The 26,128-nt window shown below is 36.4% G+C and overlaps 1 protein-coding gene across 5 annotated transcripts in view; it reads right to left on the reverse strand.

Moving 5' to 3' along the window:
- Nucleotides 1-477: 477 nt before the first annotated feature.
- DLG5 (discs large MAGUK scaffold protein 5) overlaps nucleotides 478-26,128 on the reverse strand; it is a 114,219-nt gene continuing 88,568 nt past the window's right edge. Inside the window, exons 17-34 of one of the 5 annotated variants that reach the window (XM_030030408.2) lie at nucleotides 23,894-24,032; nucleotides 21,300-21,444; nucleotides 20,680-20,801; nucleotides 19,512-19,601; nucleotides 18,080-18,248; nucleotides 14,897-14,974; nucleotides 14,077-14,239; nucleotides 13,014-13,147; nucleotides 12,258-12,422; nucleotides 11,688-11,871; nucleotides 10,566-10,714; nucleotides 10,089-10,259; nucleotides 8,732-8,928; nucleotides 7,875-8,018; nucleotides 7,553-7,680; nucleotides 6,656-6,765; nucleotides 4,739-4,848; nucleotides 478-2,332 (exon numbers count right to left, since the gene is read on the reverse strand). In XM_030030408.2, coding sequence (XP_029886268.1) covers nucleotides 2,229-2,332; nucleotides 4,739-4,848; nucleotides 6,656-6,765; nucleotides 7,553-7,680; nucleotides 7,875-8,018; nucleotides 8,732-8,928; nucleotides 10,089-10,259; nucleotides 10,566-10,714; nucleotides 11,688-11,871; nucleotides 12,258-12,422; nucleotides 13,014-13,147; nucleotides 14,077-14,239; nucleotides 14,897-14,974; nucleotides 18,080-18,248; nucleotides 19,512-19,601; nucleotides 20,680-20,801; nucleotides 21,300-21,444; nucleotides 23,894-24,032 — 2,502 coding nt within the window. In that variant the 3' untranslated portion in view covers nucleotides 478-2,228. Of the gene's footprint in view, nucleotides 2,333-4,737; nucleotides 4,849-6,651; nucleotides 6,766-7,552; nucleotides 7,681-7,874; nucleotides 8,019-8,731; nucleotides 8,929-10,088; nucleotides 10,260-10,565; nucleotides 10,715-11,687; nucleotides 11,872-12,257; nucleotides 12,423-13,013; nucleotides 13,148-14,076; nucleotides 14,240-14,896; nucleotides 14,975-18,079; nucleotides 18,249-19,511; nucleotides 19,602-20,679; nucleotides 20,802-21,299; nucleotides 21,448-23,893; nucleotides 24,033-26,128 lie in introns of those variants that run through there. The other 4 variants (XM_030030407.1, XM_030030410.2, XM_030030409.2 and 1 more) reach the window with 4 other exon arrangements.

Genomic DNA, 26,128 nt, shown 5'->3' on the forward strand with positions numbered 1-26,128 from the left:
CTAAGCTTTCAGATAGCTCAATGAACAGATGAGGCTGGTCTGTATGAAGTGTAAAAACTGAGGCACAAAATTCTGCAATGTGCCTTTAAGCTAATGATTCATGCTTTTGCCTATTAGGTTTTCCCTGGTTTCCAGTGACACTCTCTTGAAAATAACAGCTATAGACTCATTCTCCAGTTAAAGCCTCCATCCAATCAATTGCATTTCCGCTTGAAATCCTTAAGACCACTGGGCCAGAACATTAAAAATACGTTAACACAAACCAACATCTCACTTCTTGTGTCCTGCAGTTTTTGAACGTCTTTGGTATTGACGTATGCAAGGCTGGGCAAAAACACAAAACTGAAACTTGTTCCTCTCAAGGTGGGCCCTTGACCCTGTATGTGCCAATTTTAGTCAGAAAATAAAACCTTATATGAGGACTCAACTAAATAGAGTCAAGGAGAACATTAGCTACATGCGCCTTTTACACACAAGTCAAGTTACAGAAATTGACCTTTATTTAGTAATCAGTTTCTTTAACTTTTTTTTTGATACAAAGTGACATTTTCATTTTAGTACAGAAAATCCATGTCAGAACAGTACCTGTCTGTTTCAGTTGTACCACTGTCGTCTACAGTCTGACCTCAAACTTTAAAAAACAAACAAACAAAAAATGAGATAAACAAAAAATAACTGCTGTCCCTCACCATGAGAAGTACTTTGACTAGTAATTCATCCATACCATTTCCTATTTTTTAATTTATATATATACAGTATTATAGTAGTATGCTATAATACTATATATATATATTTTATATGTATTATAGCTCAAAATACTCTCTCTATATAGTATATAACTATATAAATACTATGTAAAGTATTTTGAACTATAAAATAGCATCTGTAACACAGAATTTAAATTTAGGACCAGATCTTTCTTTGAAGAACTGTGCAAGAAGAATCCCTTTTTTTAATTAAAAAAGCTGCAAACAGAAGCAAAAGGACAGCCTGTAGTATAAAACTAGAAACCCTACATAATGAAATGTTAGGAACAGTGACCAAGAAGCAGTTCTACTCAAATGATATTTTAAAAACAATTAAAATACAGTACCCAAGAAACATGGCACAAGAGACAGAAGCGACAGGTACAAAACCTGTGTTAGGAACACAGAGTCAGAAGTGCAAAAAACAAAAAGGGAACCGATACAATGGCGTTTGGTACAATAGGTAAATAAGTATTGCAACCAAAACTAAACGATCACTTATTGTTTGACAGTGATAACACTAACAATTTAGTACCTTTCTAAAGGCTTTTAATCAAAGCCCTAAAACTGTGGCTGCTCTTAAATAAAAAACAATCTATGTGAATGCTACACACTGAAGTACAAAGCTTAAGAATTACCCTGCAAAATTGCACCGACATAAGCTTTCCATATTTACAGTATCTAAAAGTGACAGAACACAGCATGCTAGGCCTAGCTTATGACTCTTCCCCACCAGTACTTAATCCAGGCCCAACAACCAAAAATTATTATTTCTCAACACACGTTAAGTTTGGATTGTTCAGATATATTATGACGTTTAAATATTATATTCATGCATAAAACAAGAAACGATATTTTTGACAGACAAGCATTGACAGGATACAAACAGTGGTCTGCCCTGTAGAGGAGTGTACTTCCTTCTGAGCTTACTCCCAAGATGTACCGATTCAATCCCACGTTGTTACCTAGTTGTCAAGTCAACAATGTGCTTAGAAATGGTCAAAATTGCAACTAAGAATCACATTGCGCATAAACCATTCACTCATATTCAGAAATTTCACTCCATTTTGGAGAGTTACCTCATTAAGTGAAAGGACACAGTTAAAAAAAACAAAACAAAACAAAGACATTCAAGTAAACAGCAACAACCAAATACTTTGAAAAGGTTTTTGTAAACTTGTCATTCTACAGGGTTTTGCAGCATTGTTAAATTCATTACTCACGGACAAGTACACACAGGTCGCAACCCCTCGTGACAACCTGTCACACGTACACGTACAACGCAAGAGACAAGCTCGGTGAAGTGATCTACCCCTTCCCACATGCCGCGTCGGGTCCTTGTGTGTTCAGTGTTATCATTCCCCTTCATGAAACAGAAATCACTTACGGATATCTTTATAGAGACAGAAATGGACAGAGTCCATTGGATAGAAAGTTAGTTGGTTATTTACATCTGCAAAGTAGTTTCACAGCGAAATAAATCTACAGCGGGCCAGCTGGGATCCACAGGACTTTGTTTTGCTCTTGATCGACAGTTGTCATAATCTGAGTGCAAATGCTTGAAAGGGCTCCTCCCTGGACAATGCCTGGAGAAAAAGAAACACACCCCCACCACAAATGAGACTGGAACAAACAGTTATGACTAATGACAAAGAGCAGTCTTCTGCATTTTACTGCAAAGTTTTTATCAACAGATCAGAATTAATCTACCCAATTAAATATTTGCCAGCTGCATGACTCTATTAAAAGAAGAGGAAGAATAAACAGAGCAAAGGGGTCAAGCATTGAATATACAGTTTCTTCTGCTAGCCCTTGCCCAGGGAAGTCGCAGAACTGATGGGTATAATCAACTAAGACAACTGTTTTGTTAGAGGCCTCCATGTGCTATTTTCAGAGGCATCAGGTGGCAAAGTTTAAGTCTAAAGATGGTCAGAACCTGCTATAATAAACCTTCTCTGTTCAGCATGTGGTGTTAAGAGTTTTATATTTATGTGGTAATATACATAGAGACTATAGCTGTAGCAACTAGGCACTATTTACAAATACTAGAAGTAAATTATGAGGCAGCTCACAGATCCTGGAGCTAAATAAAACAGCAGCGATTGCTACTCCAATTCTTATTGTCAACTACATTCAAGGAATAAAAAGGCCAATAGCAAGCAACTCCCTGAAAATCAATTCAAAAGATAAATGAACACCTTGCATTCTACCCTTGCTAAACATAACAGTCATAAAAAAAAAATGCCAACACTGACACAGGAGAGGAGAATGTACTAGCTTTAAGACTGAAAAAGTTAGGAACTTCATGACTTGAGAAATATGTCAGCAAAGCCTCTGGCCTCAGTTACTGTAAACACTGGAAAAATAGGGGAAGTCTTAAAAGGCTTGAGGTATAATTTCCATTTTTGAAAAGAGAGAATTTGATCTCACGTAAAGTATTACTTGACTCTGCAGTATATACTACAGTTAACGATGTCAGGTGAGTTTGGATACAGAACACAGTAACCAACAAGGTCTATGAAGGTGAAAAACGGCAGTGAGGGAGTGATTCAGATTATACACCGTGCTCACAACTTGGTACAGGAAATAAAGCCAACCTGAAAGAGTCATTATTCAAAAAACGTACTTCATGAAGTCACAGAGTTCAGGTCTGAGAGAGTGTGTCATATAGCTTCATGAGGAAGCTACCATGTCCAACATGCCTATCTAAAGCCTTATTTTATACACAACATTATAATTTCAACAAGCTTAAACGTCAATGCAGTTTGAACACCAATCCTCTCTGACTACCAGCATCTGGAAATGTTGATGACAGCTGGAGTCCGCTCTACTTGGCACTAACAGTGGGAGGCCCTTCCCACAGGGCATGTGAGAAGATACACATAGGACTCTCTTGGACTGAGTACTACTTTCACTATCAGGGTGAAATTAAAATGCAACAGATGACTTAACAAGGAGCAGAAGATAACATGTGGTGATGCAATCTGGCCATGCACATGTCCAGTTCTGTGAAGGCTTAGTATGCACCATTTAAATGAACATTTGTATGGCTATTACATACCAAGTAACTGAACTTGAGAATGTGCAGCTTCTCTCAGGATGCACTGAGATAGCTCTATACTAAATACATCCCCCTTCCCTCCCCTGCACTTGGCAGGTATGCCTCAAAATACTTCTGTAAGAAACCCATTGTTCGGGGGACGAAAAGTTGGGTTTTGGCTGGTTTAGTAGTGTTGGTTTGGTTTTGGTTTGTTTTTTTCAAGTTTTGTTGCCATTCACATCAAGATGGCTAGAATTTTACCTCCACTCTTTTAAATGTATGTAGAACCACATGGAAATATACTCTGAAAAAAACAGAGACACTCTTCAAACACAGTTTTCTTTCTCTGGTAAAAATACAGTATTAACTACAATCCAAGATTTATATAATATACTTTATGATGTTAAAAAGGCCTCTGAAGTTGAATTGAATTATTCCAAATTACAATGTATGCTCAATAAACCTTTGACAATTTTTTTCCTTTCTTGAAAGATTTAAAGTATGTCTCACAAATCATTCATTAATTTACACTACAGGTTTTTTTTGTTGTTGTTGTTTTGTTTGATTTTTACAATTACAAAACAACTTACATTCCTTACATGGTATAAAACTGACAACACTGTGTCCAGTTATCTTGGCGACACTTCCAATACTACTGGCTTGCAATAAAACATTTTCAGAATCTCTTTAGGTCATAAGATTCATAACACACTAAACCAAAAACATGCAAAAGCAAGGGATAGTACTTATATCTTGAGATTTCCTCTCCCGGTAATACACCACAGCATGAGTTTGCCAAAAAGGAAGGCAGAATGGAAAAAAAACCAAAAAACCAAAACCCCCCAAACCCCCCCCAAAAAACTCTTTGAAGGAACATAGGATCTTTTGAATTACAGTGTAAATGGATTAAATTGCTACTGTGTTCCTAGTGAAATGTTGATTAAATACTAACCTGTAAAGTACTTGCTATATTCTTGTTCTATTTTTTGAGCTGTCTCAAACTGTTCTTTGGAATGTTTTTGTGTAACTTTGTCCCTCAGGAAGATTGGGTCTTTTTGCTCTCTGCAAAAAAAGAAAGAAAAAAAGAAAAACCTTGTATAAGAGTAATTTTTATTTTTTTTTTAAGGGACTTGAAATGATTACCTCCAGTTGGGTGAATGTGAAAGGCTAATTAATTTGCAAGCATAATCCTGTGCATAGACTGCCATCTACTGTGTTTCAGCAGTATCAGCATAGTCATCAGGATCATTTCAGTGAACAAATTTGTTTGCTATCAGACCAAGACAGTATTCCTTTAAAGTCTCAGAGATTGGGAGGGGGCTGAAAGAGGAAGAATATAATTTTTTCCAGTTCATGTGAATCGGACCATCATCTCATACACTCCAGTACTCCCTACACAAAGCTGGGCTCAAGTACCACTCTTTTAAGGGCTTGAAGTATCAAGCATTGAACAAATAAAATATTTTATGTTTCTATGTCATCTTATATATGACACATTTTTGAGATTACTTTTTCTGTTATACAAGCTGTTGGAAATAAAATAAGAAAAACATATAGAGAAATACAAATGGTAAGAAAAATATATTTTAATTCCAATCAAGGCTTGTAACACTCTCCTCCCTATCCAACTTGGGGTCCCCAGTAGGGGATTCTGTTGAAAAGAAAGCAGAATTTATAATCAGCTAGTAAGGTTATATAGATAGGTACTGAAACAATATAAGCATAGCTTCTTATAGCAATGAGAAAAGAACCACAATTTTATTTTATAAATAAAAAAAAAATCACTCCTAAACTAACCTATCACTGCTATGTAGCATTTCAGAGAATGCCAATAGAACCTGTGCTATATCACAAAGGCTGTTTTGAAAAACCTTTGGTGCTCATAACAGGCAGAGACAATGTGCCACTGCATCTTATTTTGATGACTGCTAGAAATCCTTGCTTGTCTAACTTCAATTGCTCTCTGTCACTTTCCAAAAAAAGGAAATAGCTGTAACGGTCACCATTCCATTTCCAAAGGGGCTCAAGACATGACAGTTCCATTTTCATTCAAGTGCATGATCCTACAGTGGTAATGAAATACACCACATTGCTTTATGTCTTCCTTCTACTTGAAAGTGGCGATACTTATCTTCTTTATTAAATAGCTAGTCAGCACATCTACCTACAGATCAAGAACATAAGAAGCCCTCGACTTTCAAAATGAAGATAGCACAAGTATAAGATCTCTCAACAAAACTGTTTCTTAATACTTATGTTAGAAGATTATGTCACTTCTTGTCAAATCAACCTATTAAAACGTGCGAAGGCTTACTCAAACATAAGGGGAGGGACTGGGCTTTGTAACTCCTGTGTTCTGTTCCTGGCTATATTTGAGCAGGAAATTCCCAACTGCTGAAATAGCACAGCCTGAGAAGACCACAGTATATACACTCTGTGGCAAAAGGGGACTTCCCTTGCTGTTTTCACTGGTGAATGAAGGTGGGAAAGTTGAGGTTACAAATCAGTTGGCCCTGTATCCACACACTTGGCCCAGACAAGATGATGAAGAATAGCTGTTTATCACAGTCACCACTTAATTCTCAATGGGTCTCACCCATATCTGTCTTATGGTTTAATACAAAAGTGAGCAGGAAAGATCCGAGTGCCTCCTGGAGTACATACAGTTTAGTTGACATTGTTTGATTTCTTTGAAAGATTCACTTAATTGCCATGCAACAAAATGAAGTTAAGACCATTTACCTCACAGCGGTTTAATTTCCACATTTTAAAGAGATTTAAGATGACTAAGATGAAAGAAAGAATAAAGGTAACAAGCTTATTTTAAGCTAAAATAAACATCCCTGAACTATACCCCTCACAGACTTACTTGATTTGTTTAGCATTTTTGTAGCGAATAAAAATTACAATAGGGTAGATATGAACACTGTGGAGCCGTTCGATGGCATGAGGAGCGATGTCAAGCAGACAATGACAATCCTAAGATCAAATGTAAATGCAAAACACTCATTCAGTTAAAGAGCACAAGCACACATGCAAATCCCCCATTTTTTCCCCTATTTAAATCATAGCAACCCAACAGAATTTCGCTACACATTTAGCATTTTGGGGCTACTGAGCAATTTGTACCCAAAGGATTTATAACAAAAGACAGAAGATGAAAAACTGCAAGAAATTCCATTCATAGTACCAAAAACATGCATTGATAGAAATAAAAATACTTGAAGAACTAATGAAATGAAAACTCAGATTGAAATATATAGAATACATTTTTATCAAATTTAAATATTCATTTTCTCTTTCAGAAGTCATAAGCAAATACAAGCATTAAAGTAGTAAGACTTTCTGCATTGTTTGACAGAAAACTATAAGCATGTACAGATTTTAATTAACATCTGTCTCCAGGACTACTATGATATTTATGTTCTATATGACTGCATTAAATGGAATAGTTAAAAAAACCTAAATCCTCGTTTGAAGGGGTAGGGGCTAGAATCTATGGAATCTAAGAAAATAATTTCTAACTTTAATAATACTGTAAAAGAATATGGACATTCCTAGTTTCTACAAAGGTGAGCTTGCATGAAATAACCTTTAAACAGTTACATGCCAAAGCAAGGTAACTTTTATTTTACTCAGCGGCCTGGGGAACAATTCTCTGAATACCTTAAAGGAGAACAACACTAACATAATTTGCATCCCCCCAACATAGTATGACCATACATTGCAAATTGTACAAAGAACTACAGCATTAAAAGTGACTCACCTTTTCTGTTATCTCTTTTATTGAAGCTACAGTTGTCACATCAAAATGTCCACTCCTCCGTTTATAATCAATAAACAAACAATCCTTCACACCCCGCTCAATGGCTTGTTGGGAAGCTTTCATAACCTCTGTTTCATAGAACCAGAAGAGATCCACTTTCATTACCATTCCTTAGGCACAGAACAAGGCTAATGAAACAATGTTTGCAAATTCAGATACTTGGGGTTTTTTCCCATGTTTGTGCTACCATTTAATTCACTTATATAAATGTTACTATCATGTATTCTAAGCAAGGATAAATTGGTTATATTTGCATACTTACCAAGAGGACATCTGCAAAATTTTCCAGGGGATTCTTTGACTAACATGTCTTTCACAGCATCAAGTAAAGGTCCTAGAATAAGGACAGGCCTAGGAGAGGTACAGTCCACTTTCTGTACACGCTGGTATGCCAGACTTGCAGAATCTACACACAGATAAGATTTACTTATAAAAATATAAATTATTTTCCTAGCTTTCTTCAGATAAGCAGAAGCACCCTAACAGTAATTATGAAAACAACTCCCTTGCATGGGATAAGGGCCTTGAGAAATACAACAAATACTCACTAGCCATTATTATGATTTTCTCCACTTTACAGCTTAAAACAGACGTTTTTTTAATTCAACCTGGTGATTCTTCCTCCTAGCTCCACCAAACTTTAAAACCAATCATTCCTATTTTATCCTCTCTGGTTTGGTTTGTTGTGCTCTTCCACGGAAGCAAGCATTGTAACCAACATGATTTTTGTAGAGGAGTGAAAAAATAGCAGTGAAGAGTTTTGAGTGGTGCCCAGGATTTCTGTCTAGACTAACCAACTTGGACAGAAATTAAATAGCTGAAAGGAAGATCAAAACCATGCAACAAAAAGCAATCTCCCTCTGCAAATGAAAATTAAAGCTAATAGATCTAGTAATAAACTACCAAAAAAAAAAAATTAGTTTGAAACACGCTGGCTTGTTATTTAATACAAAAAAAATTTGTTATTAAAAGTAATGTACATGATGGGACATATGATCACCATTTGTATTCAGACCAACCAGAAAGCAACATTATTCTTTCTATCATGCTGCAGCTGTATGAAAATGAAAGAGAAGGAAAGACAACCCCCTCCCAAGTGTAACTAACAAAGGTACTTGCCATCCAAGAAAGGAATTGAGTCTGTACTGATTGTATCAAGAGCCAGTAAATCCTTTCCATCTTTGGAACCACTTCGCTTGTGTTTATGCTTTCTTCTGAAGAATGACCTCCGTGCTGCTGCTGACAATGTCTTAGATGAGCTGTTTTCATCTTTAGCCTCAGACATGCTGTGTCTCCTGTAGAATTCTTGATCCATCCTATAATGAAACAGACTAAATAGTTGGTATTTAAACTTATCTTTCTAAATTTTTTCTACAAACAGTATCACCGCTGCTTCTGGAACACACTGGAAATGCTAATCTCAAGCCTTAGGCCAAGTATCTTCATCACAGAAAATTAATCAGAAACAAACGCTAACATAAATCAAATAGTAAGCGTCTGAAAACCTCACACACTACCATAATTTCCTCAGGATTCTTGTAATGTAAACAGCAGCATGGCACGGAGGGTGACCACTCTGACAGGCAGGGCAAAATTCTCCAAGGCAGAAGCAGCAGTATGCACCTACTTGCCAGTAAAGTCAGCCTTGCACAGAAATGAAGATCCCATTCTTTCTATGAAGCTGCATGTTATATTCATCCTTACAAATAACTTACTAGCAATCCAAAATAACAGTTTTATTTTATGCAGTTTTATTTTATATGAGCACAAATATTTTGGCCACATAATACATGTAAAATGTAGTTGGTTTTACTATTCATCTTCCAGTAACAAGCCTAGCAATGATGTGTATGGGTCTGCATGTATATATTGTACTTCCACACATTCCACATAGTACCATTGTCCCACTGTCAGGATGAATTTTGAGTCATGACATGGAGAGAAGACTATTAGAAGAAAAGGAAACCAGAAAACCAGTAATCTTAAAATGAAAAAAAAAAAATTTTAATCATCGAGTGATAAGTTATGTGATTTCAGTAACAATGTAAAAATTTAGTTTCTGCATACTCTTCTTAACTACCGACATTACGAGACTGCGGTGGATACACCGTCTTACAATAACGTTGCTGTCCACAGATCGCTAAAACCACTGATGCTTCCCAAGAATGACTGTGATAACCTTGGATTCAAGGATATTTTTGCTGTGGATACTCTCACTTTTGTTATTGTATTATCTATTACAACACTGGTCTATGTATCATTTCCATTTCTAGTTTACTATTTTGTAGCATTAAAAACAACTTGATAGACCAATATATTTAATTCAATATTATTAAAATATGCCATCCCTAAAATGGCATATCTAAGAATTAGTATATCCCAGAAAAAACAGAAGCAAACAAGTCTTTTATACCACATCTCACTCATCAGACTTTTAAAGACTATAAGATAAAATACTGTAACTGAGGTCACTTACATATATTTACTTGGAATCTGTCCTCTTTCCAGCTTCTGAGCATTCTCGTCTAGCTGCCAAGCCATCCAGCAACCAAAGTTTCCCTGTGGTAGAGTGTCATCAACATACAAAATGTCATCCTTCTTAAAGCTTAAATCCTGTTCTACCTCTGCCAGACGGTCATAAAGTGCTCTGAAAAGGAAGACATAAACAGGCTCTGCAACTGATCTCCACCAACTCAAGGGAAGAACACGCATACTTATTTTGAAAAAAGTTAACAGATTCGCGGCACACTCTACATTTCAAGAGCACACAAGTTTAGAGCAAAACATGCAGACTTACTATGCTACAGATTGCGTACTCACTGTCAGAGACTAGCTGGGATAAATTAGTAAACTTTGAGTTTAAAAAACGTGGCAAAGCTGATACTATCTCTCTCATGATGGTCAGCGCATTATCCTAACAGTCATGCCGTCATCACCAGTCGCGCTCAAATACCTGATGTAGAATCCATCTCCAGGAAGTTCTTTTATCTTATTAAACTCTTCTATTCTGTACTGGGTCTTTATTTTGATGTTTTCTCCAGGCTTCAACATTTCAAGATAAGCCTCCTCAGCTGTTTTATTTCGCATATCAATGGAACCGTACTGCAAAACACAAAACACAGAAACTCTTTGGTGTGAAATTGTATCTTAACAGGTAACAGAATTAGGTGAGCTTGAAAAACATGCAAAATGAGTTTGTTTTTCCCGCTAGCAGGCTCTATACACAAGTAAATCTTGCCACTTGACCCTAGTACACTTTGCACCTTAAGATGTCTAGCAGGAGATTGAGTCATGGGGATGGAAAACAAAATACCCAAGTGATCTGAGCAGACATGCACTGTGAGAGAGAGTCTGCACTTCTTTAAATAGTTTTCAAAGAGTAAGCTGAGAATCATAAAATTCACACTGGAAAGAATTTAATATTTTTAGGGAAAGCAAGTGGTCTGAGGGAAGTCAGAAACACAGTTAGAAAGCAAAATCTCCATCTGGATACTAGAGGCACAATGGGAGAGTCTCAGTGCTCAGACAGTATCAACACTCAGTTGTACCTGAAAAGCTCATAAACACACGTGTTTATCATCTTAACAGTCCTGCCAAGTAGATAAATATTCTTGTTTCAGGTATAGAAAGCAGAGTCAAAGACATATGGCACAGCCCTCTCTAAACTCTCATTAGAATTTCATAGTGATAAGATCAATATTTTTCTCTGTTTTGCAGTATCTTTCATATCCTTGCCTTTCTCCTACGTACAGCAATTGGATTCAAGGCTTCCTATTTACATGAAGAGAGCAGGTGTTCATAAGTCCAAGTGGACATAGAGTAGTCCTTCAAACCTGTAGGCAACTTGTGTTCTCAACAGTGGTTGTTCTCCAGGTCCACATCATCTGGCTCTTCATGTGTTGCAGCCAGAATGAAGGTTACGTGTTCTCACCATTGTTATCCAGGTTTTGTGGCAGGAACTCAAGGTTCACAGAGCATCTCCCATTGCGAGACAGCACAATTCTTTGTACAACTCCCTCTTTATACCGTCCTAGACATTTTGTCAGTATGCTGCACACTTTTCTTAATAGCTTACCTCAAGTATCATGTCACCCAAGACTAGTCCATCAGATCCTTTTGCTGGGCTATCATCATCTACATCTGAGACAAATATTCCATACAGGTTTCCACCACATATCTGGATCCCAAGATCCACTTGGGATTTTTTAACAACAACAGTTCTAGGTTCAGGGGTCCTTTTGTTTGTGTCCACAGGGCCTCTTTTGACAGGGAGAAAAAACATACGTATTTAAATTTAAAAACCTGCATTACATACAATCAACTAGCCATGTGAAGAATATATATTTACATAATTATTATTCAAAATAGGTCACCTACAGATACAGTCTTGTAAGACAAACATCACGTTCCTTGCAGACCTTCTTAACTAAACCAATCTTGTAGTAAATTTTCTTCACTCCTTGCAGACCCTGTCTTTCAAAACCAGTCTGAAAACATGTACCTTTATCCTGGGATCCACTTAACTTGTCTGCTGACTTATTTCAACCAGACACAGCATTCACAGAAGTACACTTTGTTTTTTAATACCCTTCACAACCACCCTGACCATTTTTTTTTTCCTTAAGGCAAAAATTTTACTCTCTACCTCAAGGAATTCCGGGGACTTGTAGTTGGCGTGGTTTGTTTGGATGGGGGTGTCATTGTTCCTTCATCCTGTTCACTCACAGTATCAATTACGGAATGATTGTCAGGCGTTGCAGCTCCACTGCCTTGAGGGGTGGAATGATTACTCACAGGTTCTAGGCGAGAACTGAGAGGAAAAAAAAAAAAAAAAAAAAAAAAGAACAAAGACGGGGGATTAGTGTTTCACCAATGCCAAATATTTCGCACTAAGACAAAGTTTTTAATTTGGCCATAAATCAAGGATAAAGTAAGGAAAAAACCCCAAAACAGCATGCCAAATAACATATGTTCACCATAAGTCTGAAAGAAAGATAAAGCCCACTTTTGAAGTGTGATCGTGCATCAAAATGGGATGGATAATTTCACTAATAATTTCACTTCTCTAATTAGTTTTTGGAAACTCCAACTGTAAAAAAAAAAATTAAAGTTGATTTGAAGTACTAGAATCTCATAATCCTAGGAAGAAGCCATGTTTGGTTTTAGTTTAATGTATCTAAGGATTTATGCCCAAATAAGAAAGAAAATATAGTAGATGCATGAAGCATTTTTCTTCTTTTTGACAAGCATGTATTCACACATTACTTTTCTAAGCAATCACACTTCTTCCCAGCACAAATGTGCTGATGTTTGCAAACACATTACCTGTAGAGAAGTTATCTATTAGCTAAATAACTGCATGGACCAGAGAGTAGTTTTTTCAAAGTCTAGCCAGCCTTACCTTGATCGTGAATGATTGCCAAGCTGATACATATGTGGGTTATACTGAGCCAGAATAGTAATGGTGTCACACTGTTGTCCAATGATTAGTCGAGCCTGTTGCTCTGTAGCATTTCTCAAATTTATTCCATTAAACTATGGGAAAGATGCACAAACGAGGATGTCAAGTTTTCAGATGGAAACTAGCAAAATCATTCTTTCAGTCTCCTAATTAGTTTAATGTCTACATGCTAACTTATTTCCACTGGGGTAAGTAAGTGGATGGAAATGCTGCTATATAATGATTCCTAGGGTTTACTCCTTGGAAAGAATCACTGTAATTTTAAAACATTTGGTAACATGACCACTAGTTCAAAAATTTTTTTACTATTGAAAAACATACGTATTCTGCGCTGTGTTATGATTTGATATCTCTGATTAAATACAAGTTGGTTCAGATCACCAATCTGAATAAATTCAGGATTTAAAGATAAATTCAGATCCATGATCCATTCAGGTCCATTGTAGTGTCATCCATACATTGTGCAACAGAAGATGCTTTAACATACACAAGCATGAACAGATCTAACATTTACAAAGCAGCTCTGTACTTTACAAAATGCTCCTCCACATGTTTGTCTAATAGTGTAGGCAAAAACATGACTGTAGCTAATCTAAAGCCTACCTGAGTATTTTTAAAACCAGGTATCTCAGGCAAGGATATGGCACAGCAACAGCAGCATGAAACTCAGTATAAGCCAGCTGCTTGAGTATTTACTCACCTTGTCAGGCAGAGTATGGTGTTGGGACTATATTGTTTTAAGTACTGAAACTACCTAGCTCAAAATGTAATTATATCTATATAAGATACAATGCAGATCTACCATCAAAAGACATTATTTTATGATAAAGCCTGACAAAAAGTCACAACAATCATAATTACCAGAATAGTACAATACAGAGTACCCTTTGCTACCTTTCACAGCAAACAAGCTTTCACAAGATACTCTTTTGGGGAAGGCAGTTATGGCTGGAGTCATTTGAACTGATTCATTAAGCCATAGGAATAATAAGTAAACAATTACCTCTAATAACTGATCACCATACTCAAGGCCAGCTTGATGGGCAATGCTCCCACCTGTTACTTTAGAGACAAATATTCCACCATTTTCTCCGCTCACAATGGAAATCCCTAGTGGCTCAGAACCCTTCTGCACTTTAACATGACGTGGCTCTTCCATGTAGGGCCTTTTAGAGGAGATAGTTAAAACTGATTTGGACAAAATTGCACTTGAACCATCACAATGTCAGTTACATGCAATACTTTATGTCTGTCTGAACTGTAATAATAAAATAGGTTTAAACAGTTACTTTAAAAAAATTTACTGTCAACTGTCATAAATGCATTCCTTTAACACCATGCAACATACAGTGGCAGAAGTAAATGTATACCAGTTACATGACTGCTCTAAAACATTATGGTAAATATGAATTATAAATAGGATGGTGGTGAAGTTGGAAGGAAAGAAGCTTCCAGATGCATATTATATAAAAGTAATTGAACCACTGTATATAACATGTAATTTACAAAACATATTCCAGAAAGGTATGTTACAAATATAAATGCTGGGAGTCTTTATTGCCAGTGAAAATAAACATCATAAATAATAAGGTGGTAAACCAAAGGACAACAATGCACAAATATCAGATTTCATATTTGTATGCAGGGAAACATAAATTAGCAATGAAAATTAAGCAGTTGCAAACTCAAGCCATTAGGACAGCAGTTTGCATGGTAGCATTACAATTACCATGCAAATTCTCCTCAGAGCAATTATCCAAACATGTAAAATAGCACAAAGTGCACAATACTGCTCGAGAAGGACAACCTTATATCAGGCCAACCTCAAACTCCTTAGTGATGAGAACCTAGGCCTAGGAGCCACAGGGATTCTCAGAAAAGACCTATTACGGAACAGATATCTGAAAGACGTAGAAGATTTGAGAAGAAAAGAACACTTAGAAAAAGACACACAGTAGTACTAAGTAGTATAACAAGAGAACGGCTTATACAAAAGAAAACCCGGATACATTCCCCTTTCCTCCCCCCACAGTTAGGATGTATCCAGCTGTACAAACAGGGCTGGTCCCTTCATGGTGTGGATAAACAAACAGTAGCCTCCTAAAAAGTGCTGGTTTATATTACTATGAACTTATTAGTATCTAACACAGCAAAAGGCATCACCAGATATTAACAGCTGAGCTTGTTCTGAATGAAACAGCTTGGGTACCAGGTCTGGTGTATTTTTTATTTTAATAGCTTTATACTATATTTGACTGCATTAGAGTGTTTTCTTTCCTAACACTTCATTTTATCATATAGGCATTCTCTAAATTGTGCCAACTGCTTAAACGATTTTAATTGTGCTGTTCAGAGACAAGATGAGTTAACTGGACCTCACTCACTGCTACTAATGTGAGTCAGGCTTAGAAAAGGTATTTTTGGAAAGACTAGGACTTGGGGTTGGGGGCAGAGGGAAGAGGACATCATAAGTTATGTTTATTGCCACAGCCTTGGAAGGTAACTATTCGGTAGCCTTCTGCAGCAGGGGCATAATAGCTTGCCAGCTTATTAATGCATAAAAGATAAAAACTGGCTGCTGATATGAATGCAACTCCAGAACCCAGTAATCTTATAACATCAACATCACTCAGAGCTTGTCTATCAATGTAATGAAGATAAGGTAGGTTTACTACCAGCAAACTTAAACTGAAGCCCACATTTTTTGTATGTAGCATATCTTAACTGAACTGTGCTAACTCCCAGGAAACTGCAATTCATGAACTTTTTTTTAACTCATTATGAGCATGTAAACCATGTTGTTATATGAAGCTTCTCAGTACCACAGGATTTATGAAGACATACTATGTCATTAAAAACTAAATGACATCTTTCTGAACTTTATTTATTGTACCTTTCTGTTTTTCCATCTACCACATGCATTTTTAAATTTGTTTTGTTTCTTTGTTTTGGATTGGAATAAGAAAGAATCAAACCCATACAAAATTGCACAGGATCATATCTTAGAATTCTAGTAAATACAAAATGAAAGATAACTATTAATGCATGTAGTAGAGAATCAATAATAAAGTGAAACAGAATGATAACATTAAAAGGTGTCTTACTTGGTAAGCAGTGTTATTAAAATCAAGTGAAGCGCACTCTTCTATAACATTCAGACTGCCTGCCACTAAAGACTGATTAGAAAAAAGTCTTAATTGATAAGATCTTTTAATTTTCATTTAAATTAAAATCAACAACAAACAGAAACACTGATTTTTGTTTTCATCTGTATTATTATTTTTTTTATCTGCGGAAAGGCCAAGCGACTTACTTGTATTTTGTGGGGAACAGAAAGAATTATAAGTCCAAATAACCATTTAAAATGCTATCTAGGCATCTTAAAACATTTTCTTGGGATATACTTAACTTAGCTACTTTCCTAAATTAAGAACTGTTTGTGTGTGTTAGTTTTTTGTTTTGCTTTTAAAAAAATAAAAACAAAACTTAGCATTACATTCTTTTTAGAAAGTCAATTTAGACTACAATTTATATATATGCACAGCAAGAGCAAAGGGGATGGAACCTGACTGTACTTCAATCATCTGAACAACATTAACAGAAATTCTTATTTCCCTAAGATCAGAACGTTTATCTTGTGCTCAGAGATACAAAGTTAAAGGGGTATCGAAAACCTAGCTTTTTCAGCTGAACATTATACATCATTAGTCATGTGAAAGAGAAAAGAAATTCTGACTTTGAATTTGCAAGTGACAATTAAGAGGAACATTTATATGAGAACACAAATTGAGTACACATAGTACAAAAGTCACACTGAAGTAAGGAAGAATGAAAATTCACAAAAACCTCTTTAGATTCTCTTTCAAAGTAACACTGTCCTTTGTACACAATATACATTCTAGATTTGCTACAATAACTTAGTTACCGATTCTTTAAACAAGACAAAAGTTTCATACAACATTTTATGAATAACTTTTTATTACTACCAGAAAACTCAGAATACAGAATATCCTTGTTACTTTATCATTCACATTTTTTATGGTCAATCCTTTTACAAAAATCAAGCAATACAAAGGGGTCTTGAAGTCCACATAAATGTAATCTATTCCAACACATCACAGCTCCTTTACACTGCCAGAACGGCATTTGGCTGCCCTACTGTAAATAAAAGCCTGATTCAGATTTGTGTCTAACTATTCAATGCTTTGAATTCATGCAAACTTTTTCATATATTCAGCCTAGCTAGATCATGATAAAATGAAATCAGATGTCCAAGACTGATACCATAAGCAACATATCTTGAAAATATTCATCATGAGATATAGAAAGCTGTTAGAACAAAAAGCTCATGTTTTTAAGAAAGCTATCATATCAGGTTCAAATTCTGCAAGTAGCTACACATATACTTAATGTTATTGCTAGCAGCTGTCCAGGTACAGCCAAAGGGATCAGTCACAGTAGTAAAATTGCATCTGTACATATGGATACATTCTTGCACAGTTATGCCCCCAATTTTTCATGTTATCTGGCTAAACTGAATCAAGGCACAGTGGTTAGAACACATATTCTATAACGCTAAGGCACCTGATATTTAGCTATCAGATGTTACTAGGTCTTCATTTTATTTAGTTTTCCAGAGTACAGAACAAGCCTATCGCAAACAAGCATCTGAGGCAGTTCAGCTGAAAGGGTGTATTCCAATTTAGACCGCTCTTATTTGGTGTGGCCATTAATCTAACATGGAAGAAATAAAACACTTACGAAATTCCTTAATTTCCTAAACTCAAGAACCTACTCTTCAGTTTTGCAGGAAAAATCCACACAAAGATCTCTTACGTACTTTGTAAAGAAAATAAAAACATCGAGTAACAGGACCCGAGATGCACCTCTGCGTCTACATCTTTGTCATTTAAATTAAATGTTCACATTCCTTCAGCCCAATAAACAAATGTACAAAATTTCCTCAGACATATTTGTATTAAAAACAAATAACATGGAGACCTTACCTATCTTTTCTACGTTCTCCAATAGATACTGGGCTAATGGAAATCCTAGGTAATGTAGAAAGGGAGTTCTGAGACTGGCTGCTGGCGAAGGAAGACGTTTCCAGGTTAAGAGGTGACTGTGGAGGAGTTATCAAGCTGGGACTGCTACATTCAGAGTGTGACAAGGAGCCTATGGAAAAATCAATAGTTGAGTTTTAGTATCCTGTATCGGTCATAGTTTGGAGATCTACACAGACACAGTGAAAGACACCATACACATCTGAGACAAGAAAGAGGACCGCCTGTTCACTAGCACTCTATCAACCATGTAAGGAGCTTAGGGAGACCAGGTAACTAATTTCAGACAGTGCAAACTTACTGTCCTTAATGACTATATGTCAAATCTGTCCTTCGTAAGTGTGCCTACAACTACTGCCATTCTCAAGAAGGAGAGAATGTTACAGACAAGCTACACTATATGCATGTCTGAAAACACTTAGCAATGCAAAGTTAATGAAAAATAATAAAAAACAGGAGAGGAGAAGTAAAAGAAAAATTTAATATGTAGGTTTATTTCCACATAAAATATTTATGTACTGCCCTTTCCTTTGGGTACCAGATACATTATGAAACACCTGAAAACACCAACAAAACCCCAACATGAATCACACACAGAGACAAGAAAGCTCTGCAATTTCAAACAACCTTGACATGACTTTCCTTGCATCTCTTCCCTAATTGTGCCCTCCCTGAGTAATTACTGAACAAGCGCCCTGACAGAAAGATTCAGTTTGCTTCCTCTGAAAAAGCTACAGAAAATAAATCTCAAATTACTAATCACAAATGAAAGCCGTTTGTAAGAATTGTATTTGCCCAGTTAGGAAAACCACTGCATACAATCCATTAAGGCTACAGAACATTTGAACAATGATGGCAGCGAAGAGTTGCCATTTACTGTCATCAGACTGAATTCTACAGCTCTCCAGCACTCCAACTGGTATTTTTATCAGGTCTTTAAATATTCTCCACCAAGTAATTCTGAATGAAGTACTAAAATATTTTCACTGCATTTCAAAATACGATTTACAATCAGTAATACAATAATATGCAAAATAATATACTTAAAGAATCAAAAAAACAATGTGGGTCATCTCACTGTTTTAAGACATCATTCTAGAAGAAAACTACAACTGTAAAACATACAGCAATGCTTATTCTCACTTTTTTTGTGCACTTTTTCTTAGTGTGCCATGTGCTAGAGTCAACTAACAGAAAAATCAACTTTCATTAGAAAGTTTCCTTTTTTTACCTTTCTGTGGCAAAATGCAAATTTTGTAGCCTTAATAGAACTGTCATATTTAGATTTTGGCGCAACCTGATTTAACAAGTGCAAAGGCTTTGGATTGGTAATACTGAAAATAGCACGACTAAAATTACTTATGAAATAATTCACCTCTGTCAGAGCCCATCATGGACCTTGGATATCTTGGTGTTAAAGGGATCTTAATTCGTTCTGTTCTGTATTGCAAGTTACTAGAAGAACCTATTTTTACAAGAAGAAAACATTACAATGACAAAAGTAAAAGCAACTACATTGAACAAAAAGGTTTATTTAGATTCTACTTCTTCAATGAGCATTAAAATCGCCTTTGAATCTATGCAGAAGCCTTGATGATTACCTTCATATATATTGTGTGTATCATATTTCTAGTAAATTGTCTTGATTACACAGCCAGTATAAACAGAGCACAATGCAGCTATACAGTATACAAGAACTGTTCATTTTTGTATGAAAAACATTCAAAATATTTTTCAATCAAATGAAGCTTAACTTGAAGTCTGAGTGAGAATCTAACATCTCTGTTTACTAAGAACCCATGGAACTTTCCAAAAGGCATTTAAAATTTTCTGGTTACATTCTGCTTGGAAGAATACTTAATTTTTTGACACTGGTTGCAAACCGTTATGCCGTTTTTTGCTGTGGTTACAAAGCTGCCATGCTCTATTCAGATACAACTGCCAATCATTGATGGAACACAGGAACACAAACAGGCACAAAAAAGTTATTACGTAATTTAAAATTTGAAAAATTCTAAAATGTTAAAATGTCATTGCTACAAAGCATGCGTTTACTTTGGTATTACTAGGATAGGCATAAACAATCTTACATGTCAATCAAGTAAACATAAGTGTAACTTATCTTCCAAGAATACAATTCACATTACACCATTAGTCATCCTTGATTTTTTGTTCTAGCGACTCTCTCCTTTTCTCTTCTTCTCTCCACCTCACTGAACCTCAAAAATTGTTTGGCGGGGCCTCCCATCTTTATAAGAGTACTTGCAAACAGTAGCAGGCACAGAAATGAGAATCACTCACACACACACACACACACACAGAGCATTTTAAAGAGACTGTAAAGAATGAATTAAAACACAGCTACTTCCAGGGAACATCTTTAGTCATAAAACCACAAAAAATGAGGCAAAGAAACACAGGAAGCCTTTAGGCTTTGCTAGCTGTGACAATCCCTTAACACATGTACTTAAGGAATTTTCCATTTATTCCTTGTCTGCAATATGTAGGAATCCCACAGGAAATAAATCAGAAAAGCTTGTTACCAAGTCTTGCACTGGATGGTAATGAATTTGAGCCATGAGATGCTCTTGTACGTGAATTTTCAGAATAGTCATTGGAGTGTTTATGACTTAGGTCCAAACTCAGGCGACCTTGATGCTGGGAACTACATCAAAAGAAAAGGAGAATAGGGCAACAGTTAGAACTGGGCAAAGCACCTCAGCAAATAGCAAACTGGCCTACAAAAAATTTTGGTTATCCCTGAGTTACTGAATAAAATGAATGCTCCTCTCCCTCCCACTTCCCAATTTCCCATCATTTTATGAACAAAGAGAAGTCAGAGGAAAAATAGCCTAAAGGGCTATAAAAAAGGGGGGAAAGCTTTATTTGTTTTGGCATTAGAACATTAGAAATTAGTTCATTAAAAAAATAAACGTCTTTGTCAATATCAGACAGTGGAGCAGAGGGAAACCTAATCCATCAGTTACTGAAAGACATGAAAACAACTGGCACATCACTTCTACGCAATAATGGTTTTGAGAACTCTGGGTCAAAATAATACATGACAGCAGCGTGTTTCACTCTGCACTGTATAAAACAACTACCAGAAGCAATTTCATCCTAATGAAAACAAAAATTTAAAGAGCTATAAATTTCAAACCACCTTGGATGCAGATGCTGATGACATATTTGGCTGGCGACTGATGGGCAATTGCTGGTGTGAACTCTATGGCTCCAGGCAGTATAGACTGGATTTCTCATGACAGCAGTTACTGCAGGGCAGGGTGCTAAGCTTCTTGGTACTGTACCTGCTTAAGATGATAAAAATCATGTTCTTACCAACATTATTAGCATATAAGCTACAAATTTTAAATACATTTAAATATTTATATAATTATGTATTACAACATTTGCACGTATGAACATGTATCTATAAATAATAATGCATTTGCTAATAATTTTTAAGCACCATGTGACACCTTTTAAGCAGTACATACATATTTAAAATCTAGTTGATAATTTTGTAATGAGTCAGTAATAAAGTGGATTGTATTACCAAAAATGAAGTCATTCACAGTATATAATTTTAATATGCACTGGTAACTGAAAGATTTTATGTTTTTAAGTACCAAACTTTTTTATACAGCAACAAAAATTCTGCATTTCTCTCTGAAGAGTCATCTGACAGGAACACAAATTTTTATTTGGTACTTGAACTGACTGCAGCTGAAATGATTCTTGTTCCTCTTCTGTTGCCTCAAAGCCTCCCCCTTCTAGTGTGTCCTGTGACTTTAAATTATACTATTTCAATATTTATTTATGAAACTTATTACTCAAGCTGTTCTTTTAAGTACACTCATCCTTCAGTACTCAACCAAAGTCTATCTTATCAATTTCCTCTTAAATGAGTTGGTAGCATAGAATACAGTATCGAAAACTTGTTCACATTTCAAGACATACAATCGTATTGTCTAGTGTAGGTTTGACTTGATTGGGTTATTAAGCAAAGGTATCATGACAAGATAAAGCTTTTAGTTGGAAATAATACCTTTTAATACTTTTTCTATATCATCATCAAAAGAGAGAGAAAAAGAGAGGAAAGAGTAAAAGAAAGAAGAGCAAAAGCTTCTTTGATCTGAGCTACTCTCGAGCATGTCTTTACATTCTGAAAATTTATTGGGACAACAGGGTTTGAAGCTGTCCTTTGCTCCAGATACACAGGTGTCGTGGTTTAACCCCAGCCAGCAACTAAGCACCATGCAGCTGCTCACTCACTTCCCCCACCCACTGGGATAGGGGAAAGAATCCGGGAAAAAAAAAGTAAAACTCGTGGCTTGAGATAAAGACAATTTAATAGAAGAGAAAAGAAGAAAATAACGATAATAAGAATAATAATAGTAATAAAATGACAATAATAATAAAAAAAAATTGGAATATACAAAACAAGTGATGCACAATGCAATTGCTCACCAATGCCCAGTTAGCTCCCAAGCAGCGATCTGCTCCCACTCCCCTGACCAACTCCCCCCAGTTTATATACTAGGCATGACGTCACATGGTATGGAATATCCCTTTGGCCAGTTTGGGTCAGCTACCCTGGCTGTGTCCCCTCCCAACTTCTTGTGCCCCTCCAGACTTCTTGCTGGCTGGGCATCAGAAGCTGAAAAATCCTTGATTTAGTCTAAACACTACTTAGCAACAACTGAAAACACCAGTGTGTTATCAACATTCTTCTCATACTGAACCCAGAACATAACACTATACCGGCTACTAGAAAGAAAATTAACTCTATCCCAGCCAAAACCAGGACAAGACGTCATTACCTTCCTCATGGTTTCCAGTAAAAAGAACGTCTTCCATAATATCTAGAACATGCAGGAGTTTGGGGCTTTTCAAAGAATCGAGGGCAAACTCATAAAAATCAATATTGTCTTGATTTGAAAATCAAGTTTCATATGCAACTGCTGAAGGTAGCTACACTAAAGAGTGAACAATCCATCTGCCAAATGCTTCTCGACCAGTTCAAAGCACCTAGCATACGATACTCTAATTAGCTGCTGAAGCACTCCATTTAGTCAGTGCCAATTTAAAACCTGCTAACATGAACTTCAATACCAACAACTGTTTGATCAACTGAGACAACATGCTAACTGTTTTCTATTCTACCCGATTATATTGATTTCTGTGTGAGCTGCTTCTGAGTCCAGTTTTCAGCAGCTTAGTATCTCAAACACGTTGGCATTTAATCTTTAATTTAGATTAAGATCACAACCAGTTTGGGCATTCAACTTGAGATATTCCAAGCATTTGACTTCCAAAAGGCAGAACTTAGTATGTTGCACCTTCTGAACATCAGATCTTTTTCCTTAGAAGTATTTCAGAAGTTAAGCAGCTAAAGCTTGGGATGCCTCCACTTACTGTTCGCTTTCAAAAACGTTGGAAATCTTACATGTCTTCCTAACGCACAGGCCACACCTTGTTCGCCACTAGTGTATTCAAAACTCTGCTGCACAGAAACTGATGAAACAAATCCTTCAACCAGGAGTTGCTCAGTTTCCTAAATGGTTCTTAAGCAGGTTTCACTTCTTTACAGTCTGAAAGCTGAGCAGATCCATGCTTAGATTACAACAAGCCATGGAAATATGTTTTATGAGTCATGTTTGTTCTGCACTTATCATGACTAATCCCCAATATTGTCCAATATGGACGAATTCCTTGGGGCATTCCTAGAAAGTAACTACAAGTTCTGTCACTCACCTGCTGACATGCCGCCAGCATATAAGGCAGCAGGCACAAAGCCATCGCTGTGCCTAGCAGACCGTTTTGGTGAATATGGTGCCCATTCCTGCAGCTCTGGAGACAGATGCTCCTCACTAGCTGGAGCATACTTCTGCACCTACAAAAACAGAAATCTGATTATAGGAAGTTGGAGATTCAGAAGAAAAAGAATAAAATAGCCAAACTTTGTAGGCAGTAAGCAACTTCAAACTTTCTAGTGTCTGTTCCAGAATGTGCTCACCATCACAGTGCTTGTTACACCTTTATCTTTCCATGATGCTATTCGCTTCTACCCTTTCTTCCTCCATCCTGCTCCATTATTCCTTTTTATTATTTCGTAATTTTTTTAGACCAATGTTTGCAACTTAAATAATATACTCTCCTTCACAACAAAACACCCAGTTACATTTATCCTTTAAAATACTGCTTTCGCAGGACATTTTAATGGTTATTTCAGCCACTATCACAAGTGTTTCCTAAAGAAGACCTGGCTAACAAGCCAGAAAGTGTTTTCCTCTAAGCCTGTATTTTCAGTAAGTGTGGAGCAACCTCTTGTTAAGAGCAATTCAGGTTTTGGAACCATCACAACTTCTGTTCTGTACATAATGAGTAGACACCGGTAAGTTAAGAAACATGAGAATAGCTCAGCTACTGACAGTGATGCTAGAGAGCTACAAGTTCAGAGCTCAGCACAGACAGTTTATACATTTGAAATGTACAGCACAAAACATGAGACTGAAGTATGTAGTAAGTGAAAAAGAATCACTGAAAAGGTACTTACAGTTTTTATGGTAGCAGTATTATAATTAAATGAAGAGTTACTGAGAGCACAAAGACTCTAAAATGCAGAGGTACCTTCTTAGATCAATACTTGATCACTACCGTGGGTGCATTAGTAATTGTACCACCTACTACTCAGGGACAAAAGTTCTCTTAAATTTATCAACTTATCAAAGTACAAAACCTTAACTGTGTATATACACAACTAAGGAAACTGATAACACCCAATATGGCTACAAATTCAACTACACTGCATGCTCTATATACATATCTTTGATATTATAAACACTACTTCAGTAATGAATACATGCAGGCTGGACACTACTGTCACACAGCCTGATGTAGCTGTAATGCACAAAGATGATTCCACCCGAGTGAAATTCTCAGAGTGAATGGTGTCCACATTTTGAGGCACAACATCACTTCTGCTCTCCAGTCAACAACTTCAGAGTTACAAAGCTGAGCCTATTTTCTGGGAGAATGGGAGACAAATTAAGAGGAGGGATAAAAAATAATTAAAAAAAAATAATCACAGAACCTAGTCCTAACTTAACCTTAGAAACATAAGGTAACTAATACATCAAGTGAACTTTAAAAAACCAAAAATTATTACTTTTAAATTCTATTATACAATTTTATTCCTCACCTCGAACCAACACCTATATGATATCTGCAATATCACTTGGGCAGTACGTAGAACCAACTGTAATAAATAGGTTTATCCTTTCTGGTCTCTTAAATAGTGAGTGCCAAAAACACACCCTCTGTAACAGCTAACAAATTTCTTACATGTAAGTCCCCAACTACATGTGTCCTTGTCACAGCTGGAAACTTCACTCGCTATAGAAATATTACTACAATTATAACCAGGACAGCGTATATGCTCACGACAATGCACTATAATGAAGCATGGGGCTATTAGTGCTAATGGATCAACTTGATATTCTACATAAAGCAAACACCCCATATTCAAATGTGTTCAATAGCTTGATCTTGTTTTGTTGTTATATATGTGCCAAAAGATGACATTAGAATATGCCTTCCTTTGCTTCTTGCAGTGCAGTTCTTGATGAAAAACCATAACCTTTCTCTTAGCCATAATGCTCTTCAGACCTGTTCAGAATAAATCTGCTGATTTCTGCAACAAAATCAAACTCTTATGCTTTTCTGTTATTTTCTGTGCTGGTTTTGGCTGGGTTAGATAATTTTCTTCATAGTAGCTGGTATGGGGCTATGCTTTGGATTTGTGCTGGAAGCAGTGTTGATAACACAGAGGTGTTTCAGTTACTGCTGAGCAGTGCTCACGCAGAGCCAAGGGCTTTTCTGCTCCTCACCCCACCCCACCAGCGAGCAGGCTGGGGGGGCACAAGGATTTGGGAGGGGACACAGCCGGGACAGCCGAACCCAACTGACCAGAGGGATGTTCCAGACCGT

Source organism: Aquila chrysaetos, chromosome 11 (assembly GCF_900496995.4).
Source record: "Aquila chrysaetos chrysaetos chromosome 11, bAquChr1.4, whole genome shotgun sequence".
Taxonomy (NCBI): Eukaryota; Metazoa; Chordata; class Aves; order Accipitriformes; family Accipitridae; genus Aquila; species Aquila chrysaetos.